The sequence below is a fragment of the Malassezia restricta genome, chromosome I, assembly GCF_003290485.1.
Source record: "Malassezia restricta chromosome I, complete sequence".
In the NCBI taxonomy this organism is placed as follows: domain Eukaryota; kingdom Fungi; phylum Basidiomycota; class Malasseziomycetes; order Malasseziales; family Malasseziaceae; genus Malassezia; species Malassezia restricta.
Window position 1 is genome coordinate 1,043,252 of NC_040193.1, and position 25,391 is coordinate 1,068,642.

General features: G+C 61.6%; 15 protein-coding genes across 15 annotated transcripts; 6 read left to right on the forward strand and 9 right to left on the reverse strand.

The window, feature by feature from the left end:
- Positions 1 to 45: 45 nt before the first annotated feature.
- MRET_0611 (malate dehydrogenase) lies at positions 46 to 1,038 on the forward strand (the record flags this gene model as incomplete). Its single annotated transcript, XM_027627238.1, has 1 exon — positions 46 to 1,038. One exon carries the CDS (start codon positions 46 to 48, stop codon positions 1,036 to 1,038), a length of 993 nt encoding a protein of 330 aa, XP_027483159.1.
- A 42-nt stretch (positions 1,039 to 1,080) lies between these two features.
- MRET_0612 (conserved oligomeric golgi complex subunit 7) lies at positions 1,081 to 3,216 on the forward strand (the record flags this gene model as incomplete). Its single annotated transcript, XM_027627239.1, has 1 exon — positions 1,081 to 3,216. The coding sequence occupies one exon, from the start codon at positions 1,081 to 1,083 to the stop codon at positions 3,214 to 3,216; it is 2,136 nt and encodes a 711-aa protein (XP_027483160.1).
- Positions 3,217 to 3,263: 47 nt separating this feature from the next.
- Positions 3,264 to 4,355, reverse strand: MRET_0613 (3-deoxy-7-phosphoheptulonate synthase; the record flags this gene model as incomplete). Its single annotated transcript, XM_027627240.1, has 1 exon — positions 3,264 to 4,355. The coding sequence occupies one exon, from the start codon at positions 4,353 to 4,355 to the stop codon at positions 3,264 to 3,266; it is 1,092 nt and encodes a 363-aa protein (XP_027483161.1).
- Positions 4,356 to 4,441: 86 nt separating this feature from the next.
- On the reverse strand, positions 4,442 to 7,060 carry MRET_0614 (importin subunit beta-1; the record flags this gene model as incomplete). The annotated part of the gene is made up of 1 exon (XM_027627241.1): positions 4,442 to 7,060. The coding sequence occupies one exon, from the start codon at positions 7,058 to 7,060 to the stop codon at positions 4,442 to 4,444; it is 2,619 nt and encodes an 872-aa protein (XP_027483162.1).
- A 91-nt stretch (positions 7,061 to 7,151) lies between these two features.
- On the reverse strand, positions 7,152 to 10,160 carry MRET_0615 (SWI/SNF-related matrix-associated actin-dependent regulator of chromatin subfamily A member 5; the record flags this gene model as incomplete). The annotated part of the gene is made up of 1 exon (XM_027627242.1): positions 7,152 to 10,160. One exon carries the CDS (start codon positions 10,158 to 10,160, stop codon positions 7,152 to 7,154), a length of 3,009 nt encoding a protein of 1,002 aa, XP_027483163.1.
- Positions 10,161 to 10,253: 93 nt separating this feature from the next.
- On the reverse strand, positions 10,254 to 10,718 carry MRET_0616 (MICOS complex subunit MIC12; the record flags this gene model as incomplete). Its single annotated transcript, XM_027627243.1, has 1 exon — positions 10,254 to 10,718. The coding sequence occupies one exon, from the start codon at positions 10,716 to 10,718 to the stop codon at positions 10,254 to 10,256; it is 465 nt and encodes a 154-aa protein (XP_027483164.1).
- Positions 10,719 to 10,859: 141 nt separating this feature from the next.
- MRET_0617 (DUF2407 ubiquitin-like domain protein) lies at positions 10,860 to 12,023 on the forward strand (the record flags this gene model as incomplete). Its single annotated transcript, XM_027627244.1, has 2 exons — positions 10,860 to 11,965; positions 11,990 to 12,023. 2 exons carry the CDS (start codon positions 10,860 to 10,862, stop codon positions 12,021 to 12,023), a joined length of 1,140 nt encoding a protein of 379 aa, XP_027483165.1.
- MRET_0618 (kexin) lies at positions 12,024 to 14,588 on the reverse strand (the record flags this gene model as incomplete). The annotated part of the gene is made up of 1 exon (XM_027627245.1): positions 12,024 to 14,588. One exon carries the CDS (start codon positions 14,586 to 14,588, stop codon positions 12,024 to 12,026), a length of 2,565 nt encoding a protein of 854 aa, XP_027483156.1.
- Positions 14,589 to 14,687: 99 nt separating this feature from the next.
- Positions 14,688 to 16,379, reverse strand: MRET_0619 (calnexin; the record flags this gene model as incomplete). Its single annotated transcript, XM_027627246.1, has 1 exon — positions 14,688 to 16,379. The coding sequence occupies one exon, from the start codon at positions 16,377 to 16,379 to the stop codon at positions 14,688 to 14,690; it is 1,692 nt and encodes a 563-aa protein (XP_027483157.1).
- Positions 16,380 to 16,491: 112 nt separating this feature from the next.
- On the reverse strand, positions 16,492 to 17,886 carry MRET_0620 (argininosuccinate lyase; the record flags this gene model as incomplete). The annotated part of the gene is made up of 1 exon (XM_027627247.1): positions 16,492 to 17,886. The coding sequence occupies one exon, from the start codon at positions 17,884 to 17,886 to the stop codon at positions 16,492 to 16,494; it is 1,395 nt and encodes a 464-aa protein (XP_027482498.1).
- Positions 17,887 to 17,948: 62 nt separating this feature from the next.
- Positions 17,949 to 19,231, reverse strand: MRET_0621 (DnaJ subfamily A member 2; the record flags this gene model as incomplete). The annotated part of the gene is made up of 3 exons (XM_027627248.1): positions 17,949 to 18,038; positions 18,064 to 18,929; positions 18,961 to 19,231. 3 exons carry the CDS (start codon positions 19,229 to 19,231, stop codon positions 17,949 to 17,951), a joined length of 1,227 nt encoding a protein of 408 aa, XP_027482798.1.
- A 70-nt stretch (positions 19,232 to 19,301) lies between these two features.
- On the forward strand, positions 19,302 to 20,822 carry MRET_0622 (25S rRNA (cytosine2278-C5)-methyltransferase; the record flags this gene model as incomplete). Its single annotated transcript, XM_027627249.1, has 1 exon — positions 19,302 to 20,822. The coding sequence occupies one exon, from the start codon at positions 19,302 to 19,304 to the stop codon at positions 20,820 to 20,822; it is 1,521 nt and encodes a 506-aa protein (XP_027482985.1).
- Positions 20,819 to 22,711, reverse strand: MRET_0623 (mannosyl-glycoprotein endo-beta-N-acetylglucosaminidase; the record flags this gene model as incomplete). Its single annotated transcript, XM_027627250.1, has 1 exon — positions 20,819 to 22,711. One exon carries the CDS (start codon positions 22,709 to 22,711, stop codon positions 20,819 to 20,821), a length of 1,893 nt encoding a protein of 630 aa, XP_027482984.1.
- Positions 22,712 to 22,760: 49 nt separating this feature from the next.
- On the forward strand, positions 22,761 to 23,675 carry MRET_0624 (SNARE domain protein; the record flags this gene model as incomplete). The annotated part of the gene is made up of 2 exons (XM_027627251.1): positions 22,761 to 23,630; positions 23,664 to 23,675. The coding sequence occupies 2 exons, from the start codon at positions 22,761 to 22,763 to the stop codon at positions 23,673 to 23,675; spliced, it is 882 nt and encodes a 293-aa protein (XP_027482987.1).
- Positions 23,676 to 23,746: 71 nt separating this feature from the next.
- Positions 23,747 to 25,388, forward strand: MRET_0625 (transcription initiation factor TFIID subunit 6; the record flags this gene model as incomplete). Its single annotated transcript, XM_027627252.1, has 2 exons — positions 23,747 to 24,769; positions 24,795 to 25,388. 2 exons carry the CDS (start codon positions 23,747 to 23,749, stop codon positions 25,386 to 25,388), a joined length of 1,617 nt encoding a protein of 538 aa, XP_027482986.1.
- Between the last annotated feature and the right edge of the window lie 3 nt (positions 25,389 to 25,391).

Genomic DNA, 25,391 nt, shown 5'->3' on the forward strand with positions numbered 1-25,391 from the left:
ACGGGTGCCCCGTGGCCCGTGTTCTGCCACGACGATTTGTGAACGATGAAAGTGACGGTCATTGGTGCTGCTGGTGGTATTGGCCAGCCTCTCTCGCTGCTGCTCAAGCAGTCGCCCTATGTGACGGAGTTGTCGCTGTACGATGTGGTGAATGCGCCTGGTGTGGCGAAGGACATCTCGCACATCAACACGCCGGCGCCCGTGTCGGGCTTTTTGCCGGACCAGGATGGCCTGGCGCAGGCCGTGAAGGACGCGCGTCTGATCATCATCCCGGCTGGTATGGCGCGCAAGCCTGGCCAGACGCGTGACGACCTGTTCAACGTCAACGCCTCGATTGCGTATGGCATTGCCGAGGGCATCGCCAAGTCGGCGCCCCAGGCGTTTGTGCTGGTCATCTCGAACCCGGTCAACTCTCTCGTGCCCGTGTTTGCCGAGGTGCTCAAGTCGCACAACGTGTTCGACCCGAAGCGCCTGTTTGGTGTGACGTCGCTCGACCTCGTGCGTGCGTCGACGTTCGTGGCGGAGGTGACGGGCCGTCCGCAGGACGCGGACAAGTTCCACGTGCCTGTGGTCGGTGGCCACTCGGGCACGACGATCGTGCCGCTCGTGTCGCGCACGCAGCCGGCGGCGCAGCTCGACCAGGCGCAGATCGAGCAGCTCACGCACCGCATCCAGTTTGGTGGTGACGAGGTCATCCAGGCCAAGAACAACACGGGCAGTGCTACGCTCTCGATGGCCTTTGCGGGTGCGCGCTTCGCGAATGCCGTGCTTGCTGCCGCGCAGGGCGCTACGTCGGACCTGCCCGAGTACAGCTACATTGACCTGACGGCAGACGAGGCCGGAGGCCGCGCGATCCAGGACGTGGTCGGCCACGTGCCTTTCTTCAGCGTGCCGATCACGCTGGGCCCGAACGGTGTGGAAAAGATCCACGCCCTCGGTGAGCTCTCGTCGTACGAGCGCCAGCTCGTGTCCCAGGCCGTCGAGGGCCTGCAGGGCAACATTGCCAAGGGCGTGTCGTTCAAGCCGACGAAGCTCTAAGTCGCTCATAGCACGTGATCATAAGCAATCCTTCTCCCCCTCATGGCCGAGGCTGACGCGGTGGCGTGGCTGAATCGTGAGATGCGGGGCCTGGCGCCATCGCGTGCGTCGGGAACCTGGACGCAGCGCGTCGCGGAGAGTGGTGCGGCGGATCCGCAGCACGTCGAAACGCGGCTCGCTGAGCTGCACCGCCGCATTCGCTCGGCGCGTTCAGAGCATGCCGCCGAGATCGAGACGCAGATCCAGCGGGCGCGCGCGAATGTGCCGCAGGCGGCCGAGCAGGCGCAGCAGGTAGCGCGTGAGGCCACGCACTTCCGAGCGGCACTGCAGGCGCTGCACCACAGCGAGCCTCCGGCCGCGCTGGCCTGCGTGCATCGACTCACGGACATCCAGCATCGGATGCAGCACGCGCGCAACCTGCTCCAGGCGGCCGATGCGTGGTCGTATGTCGAGGCGGATGTGCATGCACACATCCAGGAGCGCGACTATGCGCGAGCCGCGCAGCGCATCGCGGACGTGCGCGATTCCCTCGCGCAATTCGCGCACAGCGAGCATGTGTCGGCTCAGACCGCGGTCCTCGCGCGCCTCTCGGACACGCTCCTGCGCGAAGTACAGCCCGTGCTGGCAGCCGCGATCACGTCGGGCGACGTGGACGCGATGGAGCTGTGTGCGGCCGTCTATGCGCGCCTTCAGCAGGACGACGCGCTCGCCGAGCTGTACCTGCCCGCCCGTGCCGAGCGTGTGCACCGCGTATGGGCCGACACGGACGCCACGCTGCCTGCCAAGATGGCGCAGCTGGGCGACGCGCTGGTCGCACTGGCCGACGAGGAAGTGCACACGTTCGCGCCGCGGCTCTTTGGCAACGAGGCGGCCGTCGTCATCGCCCACACTCTCGCGACGCTCTCGCCGAGTCTCGCGACGTGCGTCGCCACAGCCCAAGCGCCCCTGCCGGACATGGTCCAGGCGTACGAGGTAGCTCATGCGTGGGCCGCTCGTCTCGAGGCGCTGCTGCGCGGCGCGACGACGCAGCCTGTCGTGCAGCTGCGTGGATCGCGCGACTGGCAGCCGTATATCGAGGAGGCGTTTGCGCCGTTCAAGGCGGCGTACCGCGCGCTCGAAGAGGCGTACATCGAGCAGGCATGGTCCGATACGCAGCCGTCGTTTGCCGCGCAGCTCGACCGCGCAATGGTCTCGTCCCTGTCGGACGACATGGCGCCGTGGCTCCAGTGCGTGACGCTCGTTGCCGAGCTGCTGCACGACCAGGTCATGCTGGCGCGTGCACTGCGTACCGAGGCCCTGCAGCGCGCGCACGCTCTTGGCGCGCCGCTCTCTGATACGCAGGCGGCGCTGCATGCGTCGCTGGACCCGGGCGTCGCACACCGCCTGTCGTCGACGATGGACCTGCTTCGGCAGCGGTACCAGTCGCATGCGCGTGTGAATGCACCGATGCACCTCGCGCAGGCCGACGACCTCGATGCGCTGCACGACTGGAGTCTGATCCGCGCGGGGGCCAAGATGCTCGGCGTCGTTCGCGAGGCGGGCGAGGCGATGGACACGGCGCTGCGCGCCGCACAGCGTCTTGTGATGGAGCTTGTGCTGACCGTGTTCCGACAGCATCTCGACATGTACGTTGCGCATGGCGCATGGCGCGAGCATGCGCCGGCACGCACGGATCCACGTGTGCCCATGCCGACGTTCAGTCTGAGCCCGACAGAGGGCATGGTCCGCCTCGGCGAAGGGCTGCTCAATCTGCCGCGCCTCTTTGAGGCGCTGGTCGAGCGTGAATGGGCCAACTTTGCGTACGGCGTGCATGCCCTCGACGACGAGCGGCCGTGCAAGACGCGCACGCTGTCGGCCAAGATGCTGACGCACGACATGCCGGACGATACGCTGGACTATGTGCTGAGTGCGTGGCTGCGCTCGCTGACGCTGGCGCTGCTGGCGTCGCTGCAGCAGGATGCGTTGCCGCGCATCGTGGCGTCGCGTGAGTGCGACAGGGCGCAGCTTGCGGCGGATCTCGACTACCTGAGCACGATCGCCTCGGCGCTGAACGCGTCGTCGAGCGCCTTGCGCGAGTGGGTCGATGTGCTCCAACTTGATGCGCGGGCGGCGAGCGCGCTGCCAGCGAGCAGCCCACTACGTGCGTCGCGCGCCTTTGCGCTCGTGTGGACGACATGATACCCTCCCCTCGTTGTCCACGACGCATGTGCTCGTCTGCGTAGCTTCTACGTAGCCTGTCGACGTTGCAGAATCGCTGCGTGCAGCTCATCGAGCATGTGCACGGTCGTCTCCCAGCTGACGCACGCGTCGGTGATCGACACGCCGTACGAGAGGTCGGCGCGCGTGCTCCCGTTCTTCGGCTCGCTCTGCTTGCCTTCGTGGATGTGCGACTCGATCATGATGCCGGTGATGGCCTTCTGGCCACGTGCGAGCTGAGCGGCAATGTCCGCGGAGCCCCTGGGCTGGTTGCGGAAGTCCTTGTTGCTGTTGCCGTGGCTCACGTCGATCATGATGCTGGGGTGCCGCTCCGGCAAAGCCTTGAGCAGGTTGGCCTTGCTGGTCTCGACGCTCGCGGCATCATAGTTCGTGCCGCTCTTGCCGCCACGGTGGATGATGTGCAGGTCCGTGTTGCCCGACGTCTTGACGATCGCGGCGGTGCCCTGGTCCGTGACGCCCATGAACGCATGCGGCTGACTCGATGCGCGGATCGCATCGACCGCCACGCCAATGCCACCGTCCGTCGAGTTCTTAAAGCCGATCGGCATCGAGAGACCCGACACCAGCTCGCGGTGCAGCTGCGACTCGGTCGTACGCGCGCCGATCGCACCCCACGAGTACAGGTCCGAGAGGTACTGTGGCGAGATGGTATCGAGCACCTCGCACGCTACGGGCACACCCATGCTCGTGAGATCGAGGAGAAGCTGGCGCGCCACACGCAGACCCGAGTTGATCTTGAACGAGCCGTCCAGGTCAGGGTCGTTGATCAGACCCTTCCAGCCGACCGTGGTGCGCGGCTTTTCAAAGTACGCGCGCATAATCACCACGAGGCCGTCCTTCCAGCGCTGCTCGTACGCCTCGTGCAGTCGTCGGGCATAGTCCTTCGCCTGCTCGACGTCGTGGATCGAGCAGGGACCGACGATCACGAGCAGGCGGTCGTCCTGGCCGTTGATCACACGCGCCGCGTCGTGCCGGGCGCGGGCGATCGTAGCCTTCGACGTTTCGCTGACAGGAAGCTCCCTCATGAGCTCCTGCGGCGACATGAGCTGCTCGTAGCCCGTCACGCGCGTGTCGTTGGCATACACAATCTCTTCTGACATGCTGGCAGAGAGGCAACGACGAGTCACGCGCTGGCCCACGGCCGATGAGGCCGCTACCTTCACATTAGTCAGCGTTATGGATCCTATCACAGGACAGGGGCGCCGACCGCCTTTTTGAGCATCTCGCGCGCCCAGTTGGACGTCTTGCGGGTCTCGGGGCCGTTGCCGCGGCTGCGACCCACCTTGATGTACTCCATGACCCACGGCTGCTGCAGCTTGGCCATGACGGGCCCAGATGGGTACGCTGAGGCAATATCGCCCAGGAGACCGATGGTGTTTCGCAGCAGTGTCTCGGAGCGGTCCATGTCGGACGCCACGATGCCGATAAACGCAATGGTATAGTCCATGTAGGGGAGGAGGACGTCGGCCTTGTCCGCCGAGCGGAAGCCCGACACAATGCCGACGTAGGCCTCGGCGATGCCCTCGCGAAGGTCGTTGACGTACTCCATCATCTCATAGTCCGTCGACTCGGGCGCGTTCTGCACCATGCTGGCCTGCTGCAGCACAGCCATCGCCGTGGACAAGTACGCCTCGAAGGCTGGGCCGATCGCGAGCGCGATATCGCCAAAGCAACTGAGGATGTGAGGCTTAACGTTCCGGTGCAGCAGAGGGCTCTGCAGGTCTTCCAAGAGCGCGAGAATCAGCGTCTCCGTATACCGCGAGGCATTCTCGCCGAGCGAGCGGCACACGTCGCCAACGATGCCGACGCTGATCGTGCACAGCTGGTGCTCTTCGTGGTTGCGCAGGCCCTCGACGAGGAACGGCAGGAACGCCTCGAGGTACTTTTCAAAGTCAGCCTCGAGGGCCACAATCACCGTGCCGACGGCCACAAAGGCGTCTTCCAGCACGGTGGGCTGCTTCGCACTGTTCTGAATAAGCGTGAGCAGCGAGGTCATGAGGCGGTCGCCGATGGGCGCCATGCCATGCTGCAGGCGGCGCACGGCAGCGATCAAGACACTGCACAGGTTGCTTTGCAGCTCAGCCCAGTTGTTCCGGTCGTCCAGACCAATGAGCTGCGGCACCATCGCATGGAGCGCCTCCTGGCGCTCAAGGATGTGCACCAGCACCGTGCTGACGTGCGCGAGGCAGTCCGTGGCGCAGTGGGCGATCGTCGAGGCCAGGGCCTCGTACGCGGACGTGCGGCTGTTCGACTCGTTGTTCGGCCGGTCCGTGACGAGCATGAGCTGCGTCACGATCATCTCAAAGTACGGCGACAGCGACGTCGTCGGTGGGTCCGGGTCGTCGAGCGAGGACAGGATGCCCTTGTGCTCGGCCAGGTTGATGAGCGCCCAGCACGCATGCGTCACGATCCGCGGCTCATCTTGCAGCGCGCCCAGAAGCGCCTGAATAAGCGGGCCGAGTTGGAGCTCGGGCGTGATGGCATCTGGCGCAAACTCGCACATGCGGCCGAGCGTCCAGGCCGTCGTGTCCTTGACGGCCGGCGATGGGTCGTGCAGGGTCTCGAGGACCGTCGGCAGCGCCTGTGTGACGAGCGTCGTGAGCAGCTTGCTTTCGGGGCCATCCATGATGCTGCCGAAGCACATGAGCGCGGCGTCGCGACGGCGCCAGTCGGGCGACTTGACGTTGCCCTCGATAAACGGCACGGCGAGCGCGACGATGTGGTCGCCGACGACCTGCGCAAGCAGGCCAAGACAGGTGCCGGCGGCCTTGGACGTGTCCCACTCGTCCTCGTCGGTATCTTCGTCTTGCAGGGCCAGCAGCTCCATGAGCACCGGCGCAATTTCGGGCAGCGCGATCTGGGCAAAGTGGTACGACACGTGTGCCGGCTCCTCGTTGAATTCGAGCGCTTCGGCGGCCTCGAGCGAGAGCTCAATTTCCTCATCACACACCGTGGACCAGAACTCGACGGCCTGGAGCGCCACATGCGGCTCGGGATCGCGCATGCCCAGTACCGTGAGGCCAAACAGCGCTTGCTCCATGTAGAAGCGCATCTTGTCGTAGTATAGCTGCATGATCCGCACAAGGTTCTCGAACGCCGCGACCTTGACGGCGACATGAGGCGACTGCGTCGCCTCGCAGACGACCTGCATGATAAAGTTGCGCTCGCCCTCGCGCTCAAAGTTGAGGCGCACGAACTCGAGCGAGTTGAGCAGGGCGCGCAGCGCAGCGAGCTGTACCTCGGGCGACGTCTCCTCCTTCCGTGCGCCCTGAATGACGGCCGTGAGGATCTCGTTCGACTGGGCGGCGAGCACGGCGGGATCGACGACTTCGCACGTGAAGCCGATGGCCTGGAGCGCCGCCTGGCGCTGGCACGGGTTGTGCAGATCACCGATCGCCGCGAGGAGCTGCGACACGAGGTCCGGCCACATGCCGCGCGGCAGTTCGATGGCGGCGATGGCGGCGGTGACTTGCGCCGCGACGGTGCCGGCACGAGGCTCGCTGCTGCTCAGCGTCATGAGCACCTTGCTCTTGACCTGATCGCGCGCTTCTGCCGAGAGCGCCGTCCAGCGGTCGGCATAGTCCTGCGCACGCCGAGCCTCGCGCGCCACGAGCGCGTTTTTGAGAGCGAGGCCGGAGGCGGTGCGGATGTGCACGAGGGCAGCCTCCGACGCCATCTCACTCGACAGCGATGTCATGTACATGGGGTAGCTATCACGCGCCGCTGCCTCCAGCGCCTGCTCGGCGGCCTGTCGGGTGGCATGGTCCGGCGACAGGGAGTGGGTGAGCAGTTCACCGGCATTCATCTTCTGTCGTGTTGGGGGCTAGAAGGAAAAAAACACCGGGCGTGCGTGGGTCATAATTCCCAGTCTGGCAACGGCGCCTCGTAGGTGGAGACTATCGTCGGGCTCTACTCGACGGACGCGGCGAGGCGCCAGAGGCTCGGCGCTTCTTGTGCGACTTGTTCGCCGCCTCGCGCTCCTCCTCCTCCTGTTCCTTCATCACAAGTAGGAGAAGCGTGTGGCAGCGGCGTGCAAGCTCTTGCGGCGTGCGACTCTTAATGAACCAGTTGAAGCGGAACTCAGGGTAGCCCAGCACATCGGCACGCACGCGCTCGTACACGTCGTCGGCACCGAGGCCATAGTCTGCGAGACGCACAAGCAGAAAGCGGTCCTCCTCTTCTGAGTACGCCTTGCCGCGCGTCTGGTTGTACGACAGGCGCAGCTCATGGAGCGGCTCGTCGTATGCATGGACCTTGCGGCGCAACATCCGTTCTTGCTCTGCAAGGCGGCGGCGCTTGCTCTCGCCCTCCTCGACCCGCTGCACGATGCGGTCGCCATCACTCAGTTCGTGCACGTGCTCCCAGAACACGTCCGCATACGCACGCACATCGTCCACGGTCTTGTCGCTGCCGCCCGCCTGCATGTCGTCGGCGATCGCCGCATGCGATGTGCGTCCGTGCTTCTCGCACGCCTTGACGTATTGCTGAAAGTCACGCCGGTGCCACTGGCTCCATCCCTGGGAGGCGAGCGCCTCCTTCTCAGCCTGCTCGGCCTCGGTCAGCGGCTCGGCGTGATCGATACGCGCCTGTTCCTCCGCACGCTGCGCCTCGGCAGCCGCGTCGCCGGACTCGGGCGGCGGGACTTGGTAATGGAGGCTGCGTTGGTAGGCAGCCGTCTCACGCGTCTGTAGCTCGATAAAGCGCGGCGGATAGAACTGCCATTCGGGCGTGGCGACCTGGCGCGGCGCGCGCGGCGCCTTGGGGGCAGCAGGCTTGGTCGTCGTACGCATCGCATCGCGGTAGTAGCTGTCGATCGAGTAATTTTGCTTGCGCTCGCGCTTGGCAGGCTCGATCCAGATGCCGGGGCGGCGTGCAGCGGCGCCCTTGTACTCCTCGCCCTCCCAGGCGTAGGCCGACTCGCTCTTGATGTTGGTGAGCTCATCGAGGCTCGTGTACTGCCGGTATTTAGCCTGCAGCTCAGCAGTGCGGGCCTCACCCTGTGCAATGATCGCGTCAATGTCATCCTTGACGTCCATCGACGCCTTGTCATTAATGATGCGCTCAGCGCCATGCTGGATCATATCGACCAAGTCTTCCTTCTGGCCAGCGCCTTTAGGCTGACTGGCGGTACTGCTTCGACCCTGTTGGATGACAAGCTGGTCGAGACGCAGCTTCTGTGCGGCCCGCTCGAGAATGCGCTCCTCAATCGAATGGTCTGTCACGAGGCGGTACACGTACACCTGCTTCTTCTGGCCGATACGGTGCGCACGGTCCATGGCCTGCAGATCCGCCTGCGGATTCCAATCGCTGTCGAACAGCACGACAACGTCTGCGGAGGTCAGGTTGATGCCCAGACCACCGGCGCGCGTCGTCAGCAGAAACACAAACTTGTCGCTGCCGGGCCGGTTGTATTCGTCGATCGCTGCAATACGGTCTTCGTGCACGGAGCTGCCGTCGATGCGGCAGTAGGGGAACTCGCGGAATAGGCAGTAGTCCTCAAGGATATCGAGCATACGGCTCATCTGGCAGAAAATGAGCACACGCGAGCCGCGCTCCCTCATCTTCTTGAGCAGCTTATCGAGGATGTCCATCTTGCCACTATTGTACACGAGATGCTCGTCGGTCGTGTAGGGCGGCCCTGGTTCAGCGCCATCAAAGAGGTACGGATGGTTGCAGCACTTGCGCAGCTGCATGACAATGTTGAGCAGGCGCGTCTTGCCCTCCTTCTTAGACAGAGCGCCGTTCACCGCGTCAATATCCTTCTCGAGCAGCGACTTGTACCACTTGCGCTGCATGTCTGTTAGGCCGACAAACACGTTCGTCTCCTTCTTGGGCAGCAGGCTCTGTTCCACGTCGGCTTTGACGCGGCGCAGCAGGAACGGACGGAGCACCTTGTGCAGCTGCTGCACAATCGAGCCATGTGCATCGTCGGCTCCCTCGTCCTCACCGCTGCCCTTGCCCTGGAACCACGCCTCAAAGTCGTCTGCGGACGAAAACACATCCGGCAGCAGAAAGTTGAGCAGACTCCAGAGCTCCATCAGATTGTTTTGGAGGGGCGTGCCGGTAATCAGCAGCCGGCCACGCGATGTGAAAGAACGCACGATCTGCGAGAGGGACGAGTCGACATTCTTGATACGGTGTGCCTCGTCGATGACAATGTACTCCCACGCGAGCTTCTGAAGCGCCGGCTTCTCGCGCAGACACATTTCGTAGGTGGTGATGAGCACGTCAAACTTTTGGGGCAGGACGCGGTCCTGGATCATGGCATGGCGCTCCTCCTTGGAGCCCTGCAGCGTGAGGATCTCGAAGCCTGGCACCCATTTGTCGAATTCGCGAGCCCAGTTGTCGAGTGTCGACTTGGGCACGACAATGAGGTGGCGGCCGGGCGTGTCGCAGTAGTACTTCAGGTAGCCAAGGAACGAGACGGTCTGCAGTGTTTTGCCGAGACCCATCTCGTCGGCCAGAATGCCATTGATGCCGTTGTGGTACAGGGAGATGAGCCAGTTGAGGCCCTGAATCTGGTAGTCCTTCATCGTGCCGCCCTGGACGTAGCCGGGACTCTCGCGGAACGTAAATACTTGATCTTCGGTCTCCTCCTGCAGCATCTCCTCGTCCTCCTCGCGCTCCGACTTGCGGTGGTGGTGCCTGTGGTCGCCACCCGCGCGGCTCTTCTTTCCGCGCTGGTTCGCCGACTCGTCAAGCAAGGCAGCAAACTCGGGATCGCGGTCCTTTTTGATGTCGATAAAGTGCTGGAACAGCTCCGTCTGGCCGAGGAGGTAGCTGAAGCGCTTCCAGCTGTCGACCGTCTTCTGACGGTTCATCTCGCTGCGACTCGCATCGAGACTCTCGTTCTGCGCTGCTCGCTGCGCACGCCGCTCAGGCATGGCCAGCGCGCCGTCCGACATGGTCGTCGTCGTCCGATCCGCCGAGGCGCTACAGCAACGCGCGTCGCCACCGCGTGACAAGATATTTTCTTATTTACCCCTACCGAGGCGGCGCTATCGTAGCGACACACCCTGGCCTACGTAGTGCGTGTTTGGGTCACCGTACACGCGGTGGCGAATGCCAAATTTGGGCTGGGCATCCGGCGCATGCGGTGCGAGCGCGGCAAGCGCGTCGCGAACCGAGGGCGCGTCGGAGGGCGCGGCGGCGCCGCGCTGCTGCGTAGGCGCAGCAGGCATGGACGCGCCCTGGAGTGTCTGAGTAAGGTGGCTGTTCCACCGAGCCTTGACTTCGTCCCAGAACGAGGGCGGCGCGGGGTGGAACGACGACCGTGTCGCATTATGGCTGCGCTGTCCGGTCGACTTGTCGTAGTCGTTCGCCTCAGCCAGGCCGTCTGCCTCGGCGTGCATGGAGGTCACCATGAATTGCGTTTGATCACGCATGGACGCATGCACCATGTACACCAGTGCACCGGCAACCAGTGTGCCACCCACCGTCGACAGCATCGAAAGGCGCCCCATGGTGACAAATCGTCGTGGCCGACGGAAGCGCTGACGTACGCCCGGCTGGGTCCGACCTGTGTTGGTGTGTGGAGAACGGGCCTGGTAGGTCGGTGGTGTCTCACGTCACCAGGCCGCCTCGCACGGCCAACGTTGGGGAGCATGTCGCTATCGCTACGGCCCCTCGTGGTCCGATTTGCGGATCCGAGCGTGGAAGATGCGCATGTAGATGTCATTTATGAGCGTGTGAAGCAGGAAGACGAGCGTGTGTGGCCGCAGCTGTATGATATCACGGTGAAAGACCTCAAGGCGCGGCTGTGTGCGACGCATGCATCGATGCAGGGCCGGCGCCTCCGGCTGATCTACTTTGGGCGCGTGCTTCCGAACGGCGTGCGTCTGGCGCCGTGGATCGATGCGCTGATGCCGTCGGAAGATCCTGCGACGCTCGAGCAAATGCATGTCGAGCGCGTGATGCACGACGCCATGTACGAACTGCGCCCCACTGCCTCGAGGGGCGGCGAGGAGGTGCGCATCGCACGCTTGCCGACTGTGTTCCTGCAGTGCTCTGTTGGATCATCGGTGACCGTGCCTCGTGATGACGACGACCCGCTGGCAGGCCGAACGTCGCGTGAGCCCCGCGGCTTTGATCGGCTGCGCCACACGGCCGGCATGTCGGACCTCGATGTCCAGATGATGCGCGAGCAGTTTCACCGGCAGAGCGGCATGCTGCGCAGTGGCGATGTGCTGCGAAGGAACGAAGAGGAGGATATGGCGTACACGATGGAGGAGCAGTGGATCGATAACATGGGCCAGCATCCTCTGGAGCAAGAGGCGTGGTGGGCGCACATCGTAGGGGGCCTGTTGCTCGGCTTTTTGTTCCCCCTCATGCCGTTCTTTTTTATGTACGAGCCCAAGCCGCTCGTGTGGTCTCGGCAGCTGCAGCGGCGCCAGGCAGCGGTGTCTGAGGAGCGCACGCGTGAGCTCGAGTCGCTTTTGCAGCAGCTGACTGACCAGCTTCGGCAGCAGCCTGTCGATGCGCCGCAGCGCGAGCGTATCGACCAGGCACAGGCCTCGCTGGATGCGCTGCTCGATCGGTTCCGGCGACACAGGTCGCCACGCGTGCCGCCTTCTTCGAGTGATGAGGACGACGAAGAGGCGGGGCCCGAGCAGCCGACGCGCCTCTCTCGCCTCGGTGTGTTGGACCGGAATCGGTACGTGGTGTTTTCGCAGCGGACCTGCTTTTGTATCGTGATGGGCTTGGTTGTCAAGTACGTATGAGTGTCTCACAGCAGCGTTCTTGTCAGTGTGTTTCGCTTGGCTGCGTAGCTATGTGTCCCGGTAGGGCGGGGCGTCAGGTGCCTCAGGCGCCTGATTCTCGTCCTCATCCTCGTCCTCCAGAGCAAAGGCATGGTACAGATCGTGCGTTTGCGCCTGCGCTGCCGACGAGGTATCGTGCCGCATGCTCTCGAGCTGCACGGCCTCGTCGTCCGGCACGTGGGCATACAGACCGCGGGACCATGGCATCACGCGGAATCGGAGTGCCAAGAACGCAAAAAGGAGCGCGAGAAGCACGACGATGAGCACAGCCGCGAGGCCGACCCAGGCCGACGACGAAGCGTGCGCCAGCGAGGCGAGGTACGCCGAGTCCGCCTCCGGGGTCTGAGACGGCATACCAAACACGTGACTTGTTTCGCCCGGATCCGCATCGTGGTCGGGTGGCAGGGCATGCGTGGGCTTGGCGAGGTGGCGAGACGAAGTGGGCGTCGCGACGAAGGTCATGCCATGTGCGGGAGCACTGCCGAGAACGGTGGTCGTCGGCGCACCGGGAAGTGTGATCTGGTACTCGTCCGAGTCGGGCGGAAAGTTCCACGGCTTGGCGAGCTTGGCGTTCCTCGCGGCGCCCCAGAACGTGAGGCGCCAGGACGCAAGCTCGCCGCGCGGCGGCAGCGACGTGCCATTCCGCGGCGCATCCTCGTCCACGGATCCGTGGTCCGACACCTCGATGGTCCACGCGCCGACCGGGTCCTCGCCCCAGTGCTTGAGCGTCATAAAGGTCCAGCCGGGGAACCCGTGCTTGTCGCTGTCGTAGCGCCGCGGACTCGCAAGCACACTCTTGGTCCCGTGCGGACCGTACAGCACGACCTGCACGTCGCCACGCCGCTCGTGCGTGATCCACACCGTCGTCGTGACATGCTCGAGCGACGCCAGATTGGCCTCTTGGAGCATGTCTCGAGTCACGTGTACCGTGTGATTGACCCGGCGATCCTGCGACACGGCAGCGTGGACCGGGTACTGGGGCGTCTCGAGCCATGCCTGTGGCGGGACGAGTGTGTGGCTGCGAGCGTTTTCGACCAGGCGCGTCGCATCGACGACGCCAAAGCCGGACTTGTGGCTGTACATGAGCCCCGCCGCCGTCTTTTGCCAGTCGGGGTCCTCGAGGTTGATCGGCTCACTCGACTTGATCAGAAGATGCTGTGCGTCGCGCCATGTGAGGTCTGGACGCACCTCGAGCGCGAGCGCAAGTGCGCCCGCAACGAGCGGCGCCGCGGCACTCGTGCCGCCGTGCGTCGATGTGCAAGTGCGGTTCGTGAGCCCCTGTACATTGCTCGTCGAGATACTCAGACCCTTGCCTGAGCTCCATGCGCTCGCGATGATCGCACTGCACATCTCCGAATAGTACGGCCGGTGTCCCTCACTGTCGACCGCAGCGATTGTGATTGTGTAGATCGAGTTGGTGTATCCGTCAAAGTTGCACTGGTCATCCACCGAGCCGCCATTGCCGCCGGCAAACACATACAGACTTCCTCGGCCCTTGCGCCCATGATAAATCCCATTCAGCATGGCTTTGGCCACCAGGCCGCGGGGTCCGTCCATGCTCCGCCCCGAGTCGGACGGGCCCCACGAGCAGCTGTAAATGTCGCTGATTTGGTAACCATAGTTGAGGGCGGCCGCCTCGTCCGCATCGCTGATCGGGCCTGACAAAATCCGCACGCCTGCGACATGTGCGTCTGGCGCGACACCAACGCCACACACATCGTTCTTGGCTGCGACGATCTCTCCAGCGCAGCGTGTGCCGTGCGTATCGTCTACGAGACGCGGCAGCGGCAGGTTTTGGTGCAGGTTAAAGTCGTACGAGGCGCGCGCCTCAAAAGCATCGACCAGGTCCGGGTGTGTATAGTCGACACCGTCGTCAATCAGGGAGACAGTCACGCCCTTGCCACTCGCGAGTTTCCAGGCGCCACTGATATGCAGGTCATGGCCAGGTATGTTGTTGTTCAACAGGTGCCACTGCTTGTAGAAGAGCGGGTCTTTGATATGAAAGGCTTCCGCCATATCGTTCGTGCGGTTCTTCGGCACAGGCGCCCGTTTTTCGCGCATCCACTGCTCGGTCGCAGGCTTGGGCGGCACGTTGCTGGGGTATAGGTGAGGCATCTGCGCGGCATCGTAGATCACGTTGCGCTTGTGCCGCATACGCACGCTCTGGCGCTCAAGTTGCACAGAGCGTGCAAGGCAGTCCAGCGGCACACAGGCTGTGCCGATGCACCGCTTTTCGTGGGGGCGCTGTGAGAGCGATGCATACCGCTGCAAGACAGGATCAGCGTGCAGCGGCACCTCACCCAGCACGGATCGCCGTGAGATCTCATCTGGCTTCTCTGCCCGCAGCAGCCAGTGGTCACGCAGCTCACCCACCTGCTCAACCAACTCAGCGCCCAGTGCCTGGGCTACATGTTGGGGCGTCAGCTCCGATGCGTCCGTGCACGGCGCAGGCCGCACCTCCGCGACATAGTAGTGATGCGTGTCATACGTCCGCTTCTTTGGCATCGCGCCAAGCGCACCTAGGGCTAGCACCAGCGCGGTGCATGCCCACAGCGTCGGCGCCCAGCAACGCATCGACGGTCGTCGTCCAACCCACCTGCGCCTGGCCACGTCGCCCTGCATCTCATCATCACGTGATATCCATCCACTCGGCTCACGATGCTATCCCACTATCTAGTGCATGGCGGCCGTGTCCTTGGTCTCAACGGGCGCGCGCTTGGTCACGCCCGAGGCCTTGACGGCCGATGACGTGCCCTGCTCTGCCTGCGTCGTACGCGAAGCCGACTCTGTCTTCTTGGGCGGCACAGCGGGGCGAGCGCGGGCGCCGCCGCCAAGCAGCGACGTCAGCAGGCCCACAAGGCCTAGGAGCACAGCCACGACGGCGGCGTAGAAGCCGACAATATCAGACGACTGCTGCAGCACACGCAGCTTGTCCTGCTCGGTCGCGAGACGGTCGACAAGCACGTTCGTGCGGCGGCGGATCTGCTGGACAAAGTGGTCCAGACCCGACAGAGGCGCCTCGCGCTTGTTGCCATTCTCGTCCCTGCTGAGCTCATCCTTCTCGCGGTTCTGCTCGAGTGGAAGCTTCACGCGGAACGTCTCATCGGCAAACTTGGCCGCCTCCTCGGGACTGGTTCCCACGTAGATGTTGTCAAACTGGATATCGTCATCCATCGTCCACAGCTCAAAACCGATACCGCCAATCGGGGCAAACTTGTTCGGGTGCAGATCCTCAAACCAGTTGGGGTTGGCGATCTTGCGCGGTGCCCACTCGCCCTTGTAGGCGGGGTTAGGAATCAGCGGCGCCGTCCACTTGCCCTTGTACGCAGGGTTCGCGACCATGGGCGCGGTCCACGGACCACAGCCCGACACGTCCTCACACTTGGGGTTTGGCACGGGCGGCGCCATCCACTCGCCATCCTCGGCGTCGTCCCACTCCTCAGGCTTGGCGGCGTTGGGGTCTGGCACCATAAACGGCTCCTCTTCCAGCCAGTCAGCTGGCTTCTTAGCCGCAGGGTCACGAATCATCAAAGGTGCCTCCTCGTCCCAGTCGTCGGGCTTGCTGGCGTTGGGATCGGGGATCTCGGCCTCGTCGACCCAGTCGGCGGGCTTGGTGTCCTCGGGGTCGTCAATCTCCTTGGGCGGGTTGACGGCCGGCGAAAAGTCCTCGAGCAGGTGGCCCTTGAGCACCGACTCTTCGTTCACGCGGATGTCAAACGTGTTGTCGGGGCTCACAATGAGCGTGTACAGCGTCGAGACCTTCGACACCTTGGCGCTTGGCGGCAGCTTGAGGTGCTTCTCCTCGAACACGCCCGTCTTGGGGTTCTTGTGCCGGAAGATAAAGTGCAGCTTGTTGTCAGCACCACAGCGGTCAGGACCAAACATGATAGAGTAGGGCGTCGAGTCGCCAAACTTTTCAGGGTTGAGGTCGCTTTCGCTGCTGCTGAGCAGCTTGACGTAGGCACCACCGCACGAAAGACCGTTCTGCATCTTGACCTCGTACTGCACGACAAAGGGCTTCTGACCATCGAGCTCGATCGGTTGGTCAAAGATCGTGCTGATCGCGTGTTGACGGGCCTTGCTCTTCATGGTCAGCGCCGTGTCACCAGGAATACCAGGGAACACGGACGCCTCCTCAACGGACCAGACGCCCTCGTACTTGAACTCCTCGTTGCCGTTCTGGAACTTGCTCGCCTTGGACGGCGTCCAGCGCGATTCCCAGCCTGGCGTAAACTGCTCAACAAAGAGACCCTGGATCTGGGACGGCACAAACGTGCCCCTGTCCTCAGCCTGCACACCAGAGGCGGCCTGCAGGGCCAGCGCGGCCATAGCGCTCGAACTCACCGCGACGCGGAACGACTTCATCCTACGAAATGGAAGTAGGTACGAGAGATGCTACTGGCCAACCTTCCACGTGTTCCATGACAATGTCGGCCCATGCGCCTGCAGGACACGTGGCATCTGTGCATGCATGCACTTACCTCCACTGTGCCTCGAGCCGTGCCACCTGTTCCAGCACCGCGCGGCGACTCGTGCCGCCGATGGCATTGCGACGTTCGACACTCTGCTCCATGTCCCACACAAGCGCAATGTCCGTGTCGAAAGCTGGGTGCAGCGTGCGCAGGTCGTCGAGTGTGAGGTCCGTGAGCTCGCAGTGGCGGTCTTCGGCCATTTTGACGGCCGATCCGGAGATGTGGTGCGTCTCGCGGAAAGGAATACCTTTGCGCACGAGGTAGTCAGCCAGGTCGGTCGCAAGCATGTCAGGCGTAAGTGCCGCACGCATCTTGTCCGCATGGACCGTCATAGTGCTCAGTACACCAGTCAGAATCTGTAGACATGCCTTCGTCGTATCGACGGCATCAAAGAGAGGCTCCTTATCTTCCTGCAGATCCTTGTTGTACGTCGACGGAATACCCTTGAGCGACATCATAAAGCCACACAGATGGCCGTATAGACGCCCGCTCTTGCCCCGCAGCAGTTCGAGGCTATCGGGGTTCTTTTTCTGCGGCATAATGGACGAGCCCGTGCTGTATGCATCGCTCAGCACAACAAAGCCAAACTCGGACGACGAGTAGATGATCAAGTCTTCGGCCATCTTGCTCACATGCACAGAAAACAGCGATGCCCACATAAGCATCTCGACCACAAAGTCGCGGTCCGCCACGCTGTGCATGCTGTTAGGACCGACCGAGTCAAAGTGCAGTTCTTTGGCTAGAGCGTCGCGGTCGAGGCCGGCGAATGGGTTGCCAGCAAGCGGGCCGGCACCCAGCGGCAAGACTGAGACGCGCGGGCGCATCACGCGCAGACGGTCAAGGTCGTTGGAGAAGTAGGACGCATGCGAGAGAAGCCAGTGAGCCCATCGAATCGGCTGAGCGCGCTGCAGATGCGTGTAACCGGGCATGAGGTGGTCGACCTCGGACTCGGCGCGCTTGACCATCACACGCAAGAGATCAGTGATAAGGGTGACGATGGCATCGACTTCGTCGAGGAGCCACATGCGCATGTCTGTGGCGACCTGGTCGTTCCGGCTGCGACCTGTGTGCAATTTGCCGGCAACAGGCCCGATGAGCTCCTTAAGACGGCGCTCGTTTGCCGTGTGGATGTCTTCATCATCATCTGCAATACGGAATGAGCCATTCTTCCACTCCTCAGCTACGGACGACAAGCCTTGGATAATGGTGTGGGCCTCAGACTCGGACAAGACGCCACAGGCAATCAGTGCCTTGGCGTACGCCTGGGAGCCACGGATATCCTGTGCCCACATGCGCTTGTCGTACGAGAGAGATTCGTTGAAAGCATGCATGATGGGGTCGGTCGTGCCCGTAAAGCGGCCGCCCCACAACTTCTTTTTCGTAAAGTCGTCACTCGACATGGTGGAAGAAAAGAATCGAGTCAGGGACGGTGGGGTATGTGGAGGCTATGAAGCGACTCTAATTATTGCTGGGCGCATTGGACATTGGGTTCGTCGTCGTCGTACTCGTTACGCTGGTCCTCCTGCTGCTTCGTGCCGATATGCGAGCCAAACTGTGTGTGAGTAAATAGTACGTACGTCATCAAGTTGGCCAGGAGCTGTCGTCACTTCCTCGAGCAAGTCCTCGGGTGGCGCCAGCACTGGGCGCTTGGGCGGCAACAGCGCCTCGAGCGCCTTGGCATCCACGGACGAGGCCCATGCCTCGGTTGGGAACTCAATGTCCCACCGCAAAAACAGGTCGCCTTTATGGTCGCGGTATCGCTGGTCGACCATACCCTCGCCACGGACGATATCCACCTGGCCCGGTCGGATTACCTGTCCTGGCTTTCGGGTGATGTGAATGTGCCGGTGGTCCAGGTGGGTGAGGACCGTACGAGAGAATCCAAGGAGCGCCTCTGAGAGTGTCACACGCACCGTGGCGAGCAGGTCGAGCTGCTTGACTTGGAATGTGTCGTGGGGCTTCTGCTTCAGCTCAAAGATGATTGAGGCAGGCTGCGTGTCAGGCAGCTGATCGCCTTCGCCCTCAAAAACAATGCGCTGGCCGTCGTAGGCACCACGCGGTATATCCAGGCGGAGCTTGGCCTTGGCTCCCACGACCCTCTTCCCACGGCACCTTTTGCACTGGTCTTTCTCGCGGTATTTTTTGCCTCGGCCCTCACAGTCCGTGCACGTAGCCATCGTCTGAGAAATAAGGCCATTGCCTGCATGGCGCTGCTGCAGGTAGCGGCCCTTACCACCGCATGTGACGCAGTCTTTGAGCACGGCGCCGGGCTTGCCGCCTGAGCCGTTGCAGTGGCCACAGACGACATTCTTCTCGAGCGAAAAGTGTGCTGTGCGTCCGTTGTACATGTCCTCGAGCGACACTTCGTACGGAATCACCGAGTCTTGTGCCCGTCGAGGCGGACGTGGGCCCATCCCAAATGAAGACGCACCAAACATAGAGGCTGTGGTCAGTGTCGCACGAGCTTTACGTACCGAAGATATCGTCCATATCAAAGCCAGCACCCGGCATGCCGCCAGGTCCTCCGCCCTCGCCATACATGTCATACGACGCGCGGGCGTCTGGGTCTGCCAGCGTTTCGTACGCATTCGCCACCTCTTGGAACCGCTGAGACGCAGTGTCGTCACCCGGGTTCTTGTCAGGGTGGTTCGCTAGCGACTGCTTCTTGTACGCCTTCTTGATCTCTTCTGGTGACGCATCTGGCACTACACCCAGCACGTCATACAGCCTTGTTTCTACAGCCATATCCTCAGCCTCGCACGACGTACGATCGTACAAAAGGCAACCTGGAAAAAGGCCTCTCCACGTACTTCTGATGGCCGACTTTTATGTGCGAACGGCGCGCACGATGCAGGATGTGCTGACGCATCGGGGCTCGGTCAAAGCCATGTCGGCTGGGCACGGTGATAAGAAGGATGCGAAGCGCATCATGGCACTCGTGGTGAATACGCTATCGTATCGTGCGGCGCTCCAGCACATTCTCAAGCAGGTGGACCTTGTGAAAAAGGAACCGAAGTGGTTCGGCAGTGCGTCGCCGCTGAACCGCACACAGGGTGCCCTGCCTCAGCCTGCACCGTCGATGTCTGATTGCGTGATGCTCGTCATGCTGCACGACCTGCTGTTCACGTCGCGTGGTATTCAAGCAGCCAAGGCATGGCCGCCTCGTGAGAGGATGGAAAAATACAAGTCGCAGCTGCATGCAGAGCTCGTGCGACTACAGATCCGGCAAGGCAAGAAGAGTGTAGAGGAGCTGCGCAGTGGTGCCGCGGAGCGCCGCGTTGCCGCGCGCATTCCGCGATGGTGCCGCATCAATACGCTCCAAGTCACGGAGCAGGACGCGCTGCAGCAGCTCCAAGCGGCCGGCTTTACCCGCACCGAGTCGAATACCTTGGAGCATGTGAATGCGTTTTGCCCCTCGCTGCATGTGGCGCATGTATGGGCCTTTCATCCGAGGGCCACATCCAAGCTTATGAGTCTGCCCCTGTACAAAACGGGCGGCCTCATCCTGCAGGACCTAGCGAGTTGCTTCCCCGCGGCTGTTTTAGCGCCCCCCGACCGAGACTACGCGCAGATTCATGCCTTGGACGCCACGTCGGCGCCAGGCAACAAGACGAGTCACCTTAGCGCCCTGATGCAGGGCCAAGGTACACTTGTGGCCTTGGAGCGTGCGCCGCAGCGGTTCAAGACACTTACTCAGATGCTGGACAAGGCGGGTGCGCTGGCCACACAGCATGGCAATGTATACCCTCAAAATACGGACTTTTTGACGCTCGATCCACAGGATGAATCCTATGCGGCCATTCGCTACATGCTTCTGGATCCAAGCTGCTCTGGCAGTGGTATCGTGAATCGGCTCGACTACCTCACGAGCCACGACGACGAGCAGGACAACTTGGAGCAAGTCGTGCCAGATGCCGAATCATCTAGCGTGGCCGAACAGACGCGCCTCGCTAGTCTCGCGAGTTTGCAGCAGCGCATGATTCGGCATGCTATGACGTTTCCGCATCTGGAGCGATTCACCTACTCTACCTGTTCTATTCACCCTGAAGAGAACGAGCATGTCGTCATGCAGGTATTGGCCTCCGAGGAAGCCCAACAGGGTGCATGGACACTCGCACCACGCGCCGAGGTCTTGCCGACATGGCCCGAGCGTGGCCAACCAGAGGCCTGTGGTGGTGATGAGAGCGTGGCACAGTGCCTCGTCCGATGCACCCCCGGCGGCACGAGCGAATGCAGTACATCAGCCGTGCATCGCATGGCGTCCAATGGATTTTTTGTGTGCTGCTTTGTGCGCCGCACGGCGTCTCGGCCAGCGAAACGCGCGCGTCACCACTAGGACGGCATAACGAGTGTCACGGGCTCATCAGGCCATGCGCCCACACTCTGTATTTGCACGACCGTCTCAGGATCTGACGCGGACAGGTGGGCTTGGTGGCGCTCCCGTACCGTGCTGACCGTGCCCCACCAAATTGGCTCGTCCCGTATCGTATATACCTCGTAACCAGAAGCCCAAGGCACCGTGTCCGTCCATGTCAGCAAACCATGCGACCATGTCGCATCAGGCGCGGTTTCGTCGTAGGCGCTAGCAGGTGCCACGTCCACCTGACCTACACGAACAGAGCCCGAAACGCCTAACACCATGTGTATGTCATAATCATAGGCCTCCTGTGGCAGTGCCACCTGACTCGTGTACAAAGTCCATCCATGCGGCAACGCTTGAGCCTCGCACGTGCCGGAATACAAGCGGTCGTGAATATACACGCACGGCTCAACCGAGGCGCCCTTAACACTGATACGCACCTGGACCTTTCTCTGTGTGGCGTCGCTGGGCAGGGGGGCTAAAGCGACAAGCGGCACATATATCCACGTATCGGTACGTAGACACAGAGAGGTGGTGCCGCTCCATGCATCGTCGTGGGTCAAGGTCGTGCGAATGCCAGGATCGTTTTCTTTGCGTCCCTCGACATCGAGGACATAAGCCACCGCGGGCCATGCCAAGAGAGGTTTGGGCGCACACACGCCCTGGTCCGTCCATGCATGAGGGTATACATTTCGGCCCTGCACAAACCAGGCGGAGCCGGCACCTAAGCTAAAGTTCGTGCGGAAGCCATAGCCTTGCGTGGCTTGTCCATGCCAGGGACATGCGCGGCTCGCAAAGTAATGTGAAATGGCATGAGGTCCGCGATGCCAAAATGCCCAGTCTTCGTCCCACCAAGCCTGCCAAGAACGTGCCGGCGGCGCGTCGTGCTCCCATGTCCAGCCAGGCGCAAAGAGCGCAGCACTGAAACCAAAGGGCGTCTCGGACTGCAGCATGTCCAGGGCACGGTATGTGTCGTGGCCGCCTAAGCAGTTGCGTCCAAATACGTCTACGCCGATGAACACGTGCGAGCGTGGAAAGGCGTGGGTGTCTGCCACTACAGCGGAATGTTCCAGGCACGGGTTAGGGCGGACGTGGCATCGCTCTGGATGCGACCATGTATAGTTGGTAAAGCCCAGCGACGCAGCCTGGAAATAGGGCGCGTTCCTTAGAGACATGGCATCTTGCCACTGAAGTTGGCCGTCCGGGTACGTGACCGAGTCGTACCAAACGACATGCCATGTCGATAAGCGCTCTTGGCCCTTGTCACGGAGGTACCTGATCCACCGCCGAAGTCGTGCGGCATTGTGGAAGCTGTCGAGTTTGTGCAGAATAGGATTCGAGTGGGCCGTCAAAGCCAAGGAAGTCTCGACGTTGACGAGAAAGCCATCGATGCCATGAGCTGCTGCAAGGCGTATCAATTCATCCGCAAAGTAGGTCGACAACTCGGCTCTTACCTTTGTCCGCCATGTCGGTTCCCATCCATCCAACAGACAGCGGAGGTCCAGCTTGGATTCGTCCCATTCGAACAGGAGCGTGCCGAGGATTCGTGTGCCATGAAAATGCGCTGCACGAACCCATCCGGGCGGTGGCAGCGATATGCGCTTGTGTGAGAAATACACCATGATATCCGTGCATTGCCAGTGCTCGAATGTGTACCCGTGTGCATGGAGGGATTCGGTGTATCCTCCTTGAAAATCGTGGCACACCAAGAGATGCGGCCGGTTGGGCCACGCGGTGCGCTGTCCACGTTCCCATGTCTTTGGGAGTGTTTTCACATACTCGTCCAAATCCCGTAGATTCTCAAAGTACACCGGACGACCCGCAGCCGCCACCAGGGGTCCTGCAAGGTGCACGTCCAGTGGCATGGAGGCCGAAACAAAGGCCTCCACTTGGCCTGGTTACCGTTGGGCAGCCATGTCGTTTTATGATCTGGAACAGGGCCGAGGCGTCCCGCCCGAGCAGGAGTCACAGGATGAGCCACATCATGACGCAAGCCGTGGAGAGAATCCGCAGTTTATGCGATTGACAGAGCAGGTCGGACTCCATGTATTTCGTATCAATGCCAATGTGGCTACATTACAAAAGCTAGATGCCCAGCTACGTCGAGCGCCGGATCTGGCACAGGGTAAGGCCGACCACATCATGAGGCAGTTTGCTGATCTATGTGAGCAAACTCGCAGCATTGTAAAGGACGCCACGGATGACGTCAAAAAACTTTCATTGTATCCCATCGGTGGCAACGAAGGGTATGGCATTCGTCGCTCGTCGCCCTCGCGGCTGATGCAGACCAAGCTTCAGAACGACTTCCAGGACGCATTAAGTGCGTTTCAGCATATCCAAAAAGAAGGGATTTTGAAAGAGAAGGACGCACTCGCTCAGGCTAGGCAGCGAGGAAACGAGGCGGCGCTCTCCGCAGAGCTCGCACCAGACACGGACGAGCGCTCGTCCGTGCCCATTCAGACTCAAGTGTCCATGCCACCCAGACTAACGAGTGAGGAACTTGAGTTCCAAGAGTCGCTGATTGCCGAGCGCGAGGCAGAAATCCAGGAAATTGAGCATGGTGTACAGGAGCTCAATGAAATTTTCCGGGACTTGAGCCACATCGTTCAGGAGCAAGGCGGTATGATTGATAATATCGAGTATAATATTGGCACAATTGCTACGAGCGCACAAGGCGCAGACCGCGAACTGCTCCGTGCGAATCACTACCAGCGACGCGCGGGTCGCCGTGGCCTTTGCCTTACCATGATTGTGGCTGTAGTTGTATCTCTTGTCCTAGTGGCGGTATGTATGCACGCGGCGACACTAACCTGGCAGCTCTTAGCATAGCACGCCGTAGCTGTAATTCAAGACGGGGTCCTTGAGTCATGTGGAGGTGCCTCGCCTCGTCATCTTCGACCATGTCAAATTCGGGCGGCAAGCAGCGACAGTCGAACAACTCGCCCTTTTCTGGCGCACAGGCGGCTCATACGCTCGGACCGAATATTCCATCTTCTGTGTATCCGAAAGACACGGTACGCGATGTAGCTGAATCTTTGGGCATCACGAACATGCGCGACAATATTTGCGTGGCACTCGCGACGGATATCGAATACCGTATTCGAGACATTGTCGAAAGCGCGTCCAAATACATGAAGCACGCGAAACGAACGCGCATGACAACCGCAGACATCGATAATGCACTGCGTCAGAAAAACATCGAGCCTCTGTACGGCTTTTTCCCTCCATACACGAGCGGCCAGAAAAACGGACCGTGGTTTCGTTCAGTCCCAACGCCATCAGGCGCTCCACTGTATGTGATGGAAGACGAGGAAATCAACTTTGACAATATTTTAGAGCATGGTCCGCGTGTCGGCGTGGGTCGTGGCGTCGGTTGGCATGCGCATTGGCTGGCCATTGAAGGCATTCAGCCGCCGATTCCTGAGAACCCCGTGCCGCTCGCGCGCAAGATGGGCACGACGACCGCCGCTGATGATGCATCGCTCACAGATGCTGGAGAGGCTGCTGCTGAGCTTGGCAATACGGCCGTCAAGCCTCTTGTCAAGCATGTGCTATCGCGTGAATTGCAGTTGTACTACGAGCGTCTGACGTCCTCGATTCTGAGCCCACCGACTGATGCCAAGAAGGAGTCCGACGTGTCACTTCCCCAAGACATTGTGCCACTATCACAATACACTTCGCTTTCCAGCGGCAATCTGGTTCGTGATGCAGCGCTGGCGAGTCTGCGTGGTGACGCAGGTATTCACCAGCTGGTGCCGTACCTTATCCAGTGGGTAGGCTCTAACGTGATCCATGCACTACGGGCCGACAAGGAAGACAAAAAGACGGCCGAGGCACAACAGGGTATGCTCGAGCTCCTCAGCACAATGTTGAGCACGTTGCATGCCTTGCTCATTAACCCGTCCATTTTTATCGAGCCCTACGTACGTATGCTTTGACTGACCTCAGCTCCACCAATTGATGCCATCTGTTCTCTCGATCCTACTGGCTACGTACTTCACACCCAATGAAACGCCCGTCGAGGCGTCCATCGAGACGCAGGCGTACCGTCTTCGCCTGTACGCAGCGGCGCTGCTCGCGCATATTATTGACCACTTTGCTGAGTTTTATCCCACGCTCAAGTCGCGAGTCGTGGCAACACTGGTCCAAGCCCTGCTTTTGCATGTGGACGATGGCTCGGCCAAGCAGGTACCGGATGCATCAGGCTCGATAGACGCCAAGCTCGGCGCGCTGATGGGCCTCCGACGTCTGGGCCCGTCCAGTTTCAAGACCCTCTTGGGCCCTGTGCCAGTCCAGTCAGCTGATGCAGCCCATACAGAACTGATCCCCCTGCGTGTAATGGGCACGTGGCTGGCAGAAAATCAGGACGCCACGAAGCGCATCATGCAGGAGATCACGACAGGACTGCGTGAGCTTGACACGGACGTAGCCGAGCCGGATCCTGAGGCCGTAAAGACAGTATACGGCGCGTTTTGGACCGATGTCCTTGACAAGGAGCTGTTGGCCGTACTGGCTCACTACCATACACTCATTGCTTCGTAGGCA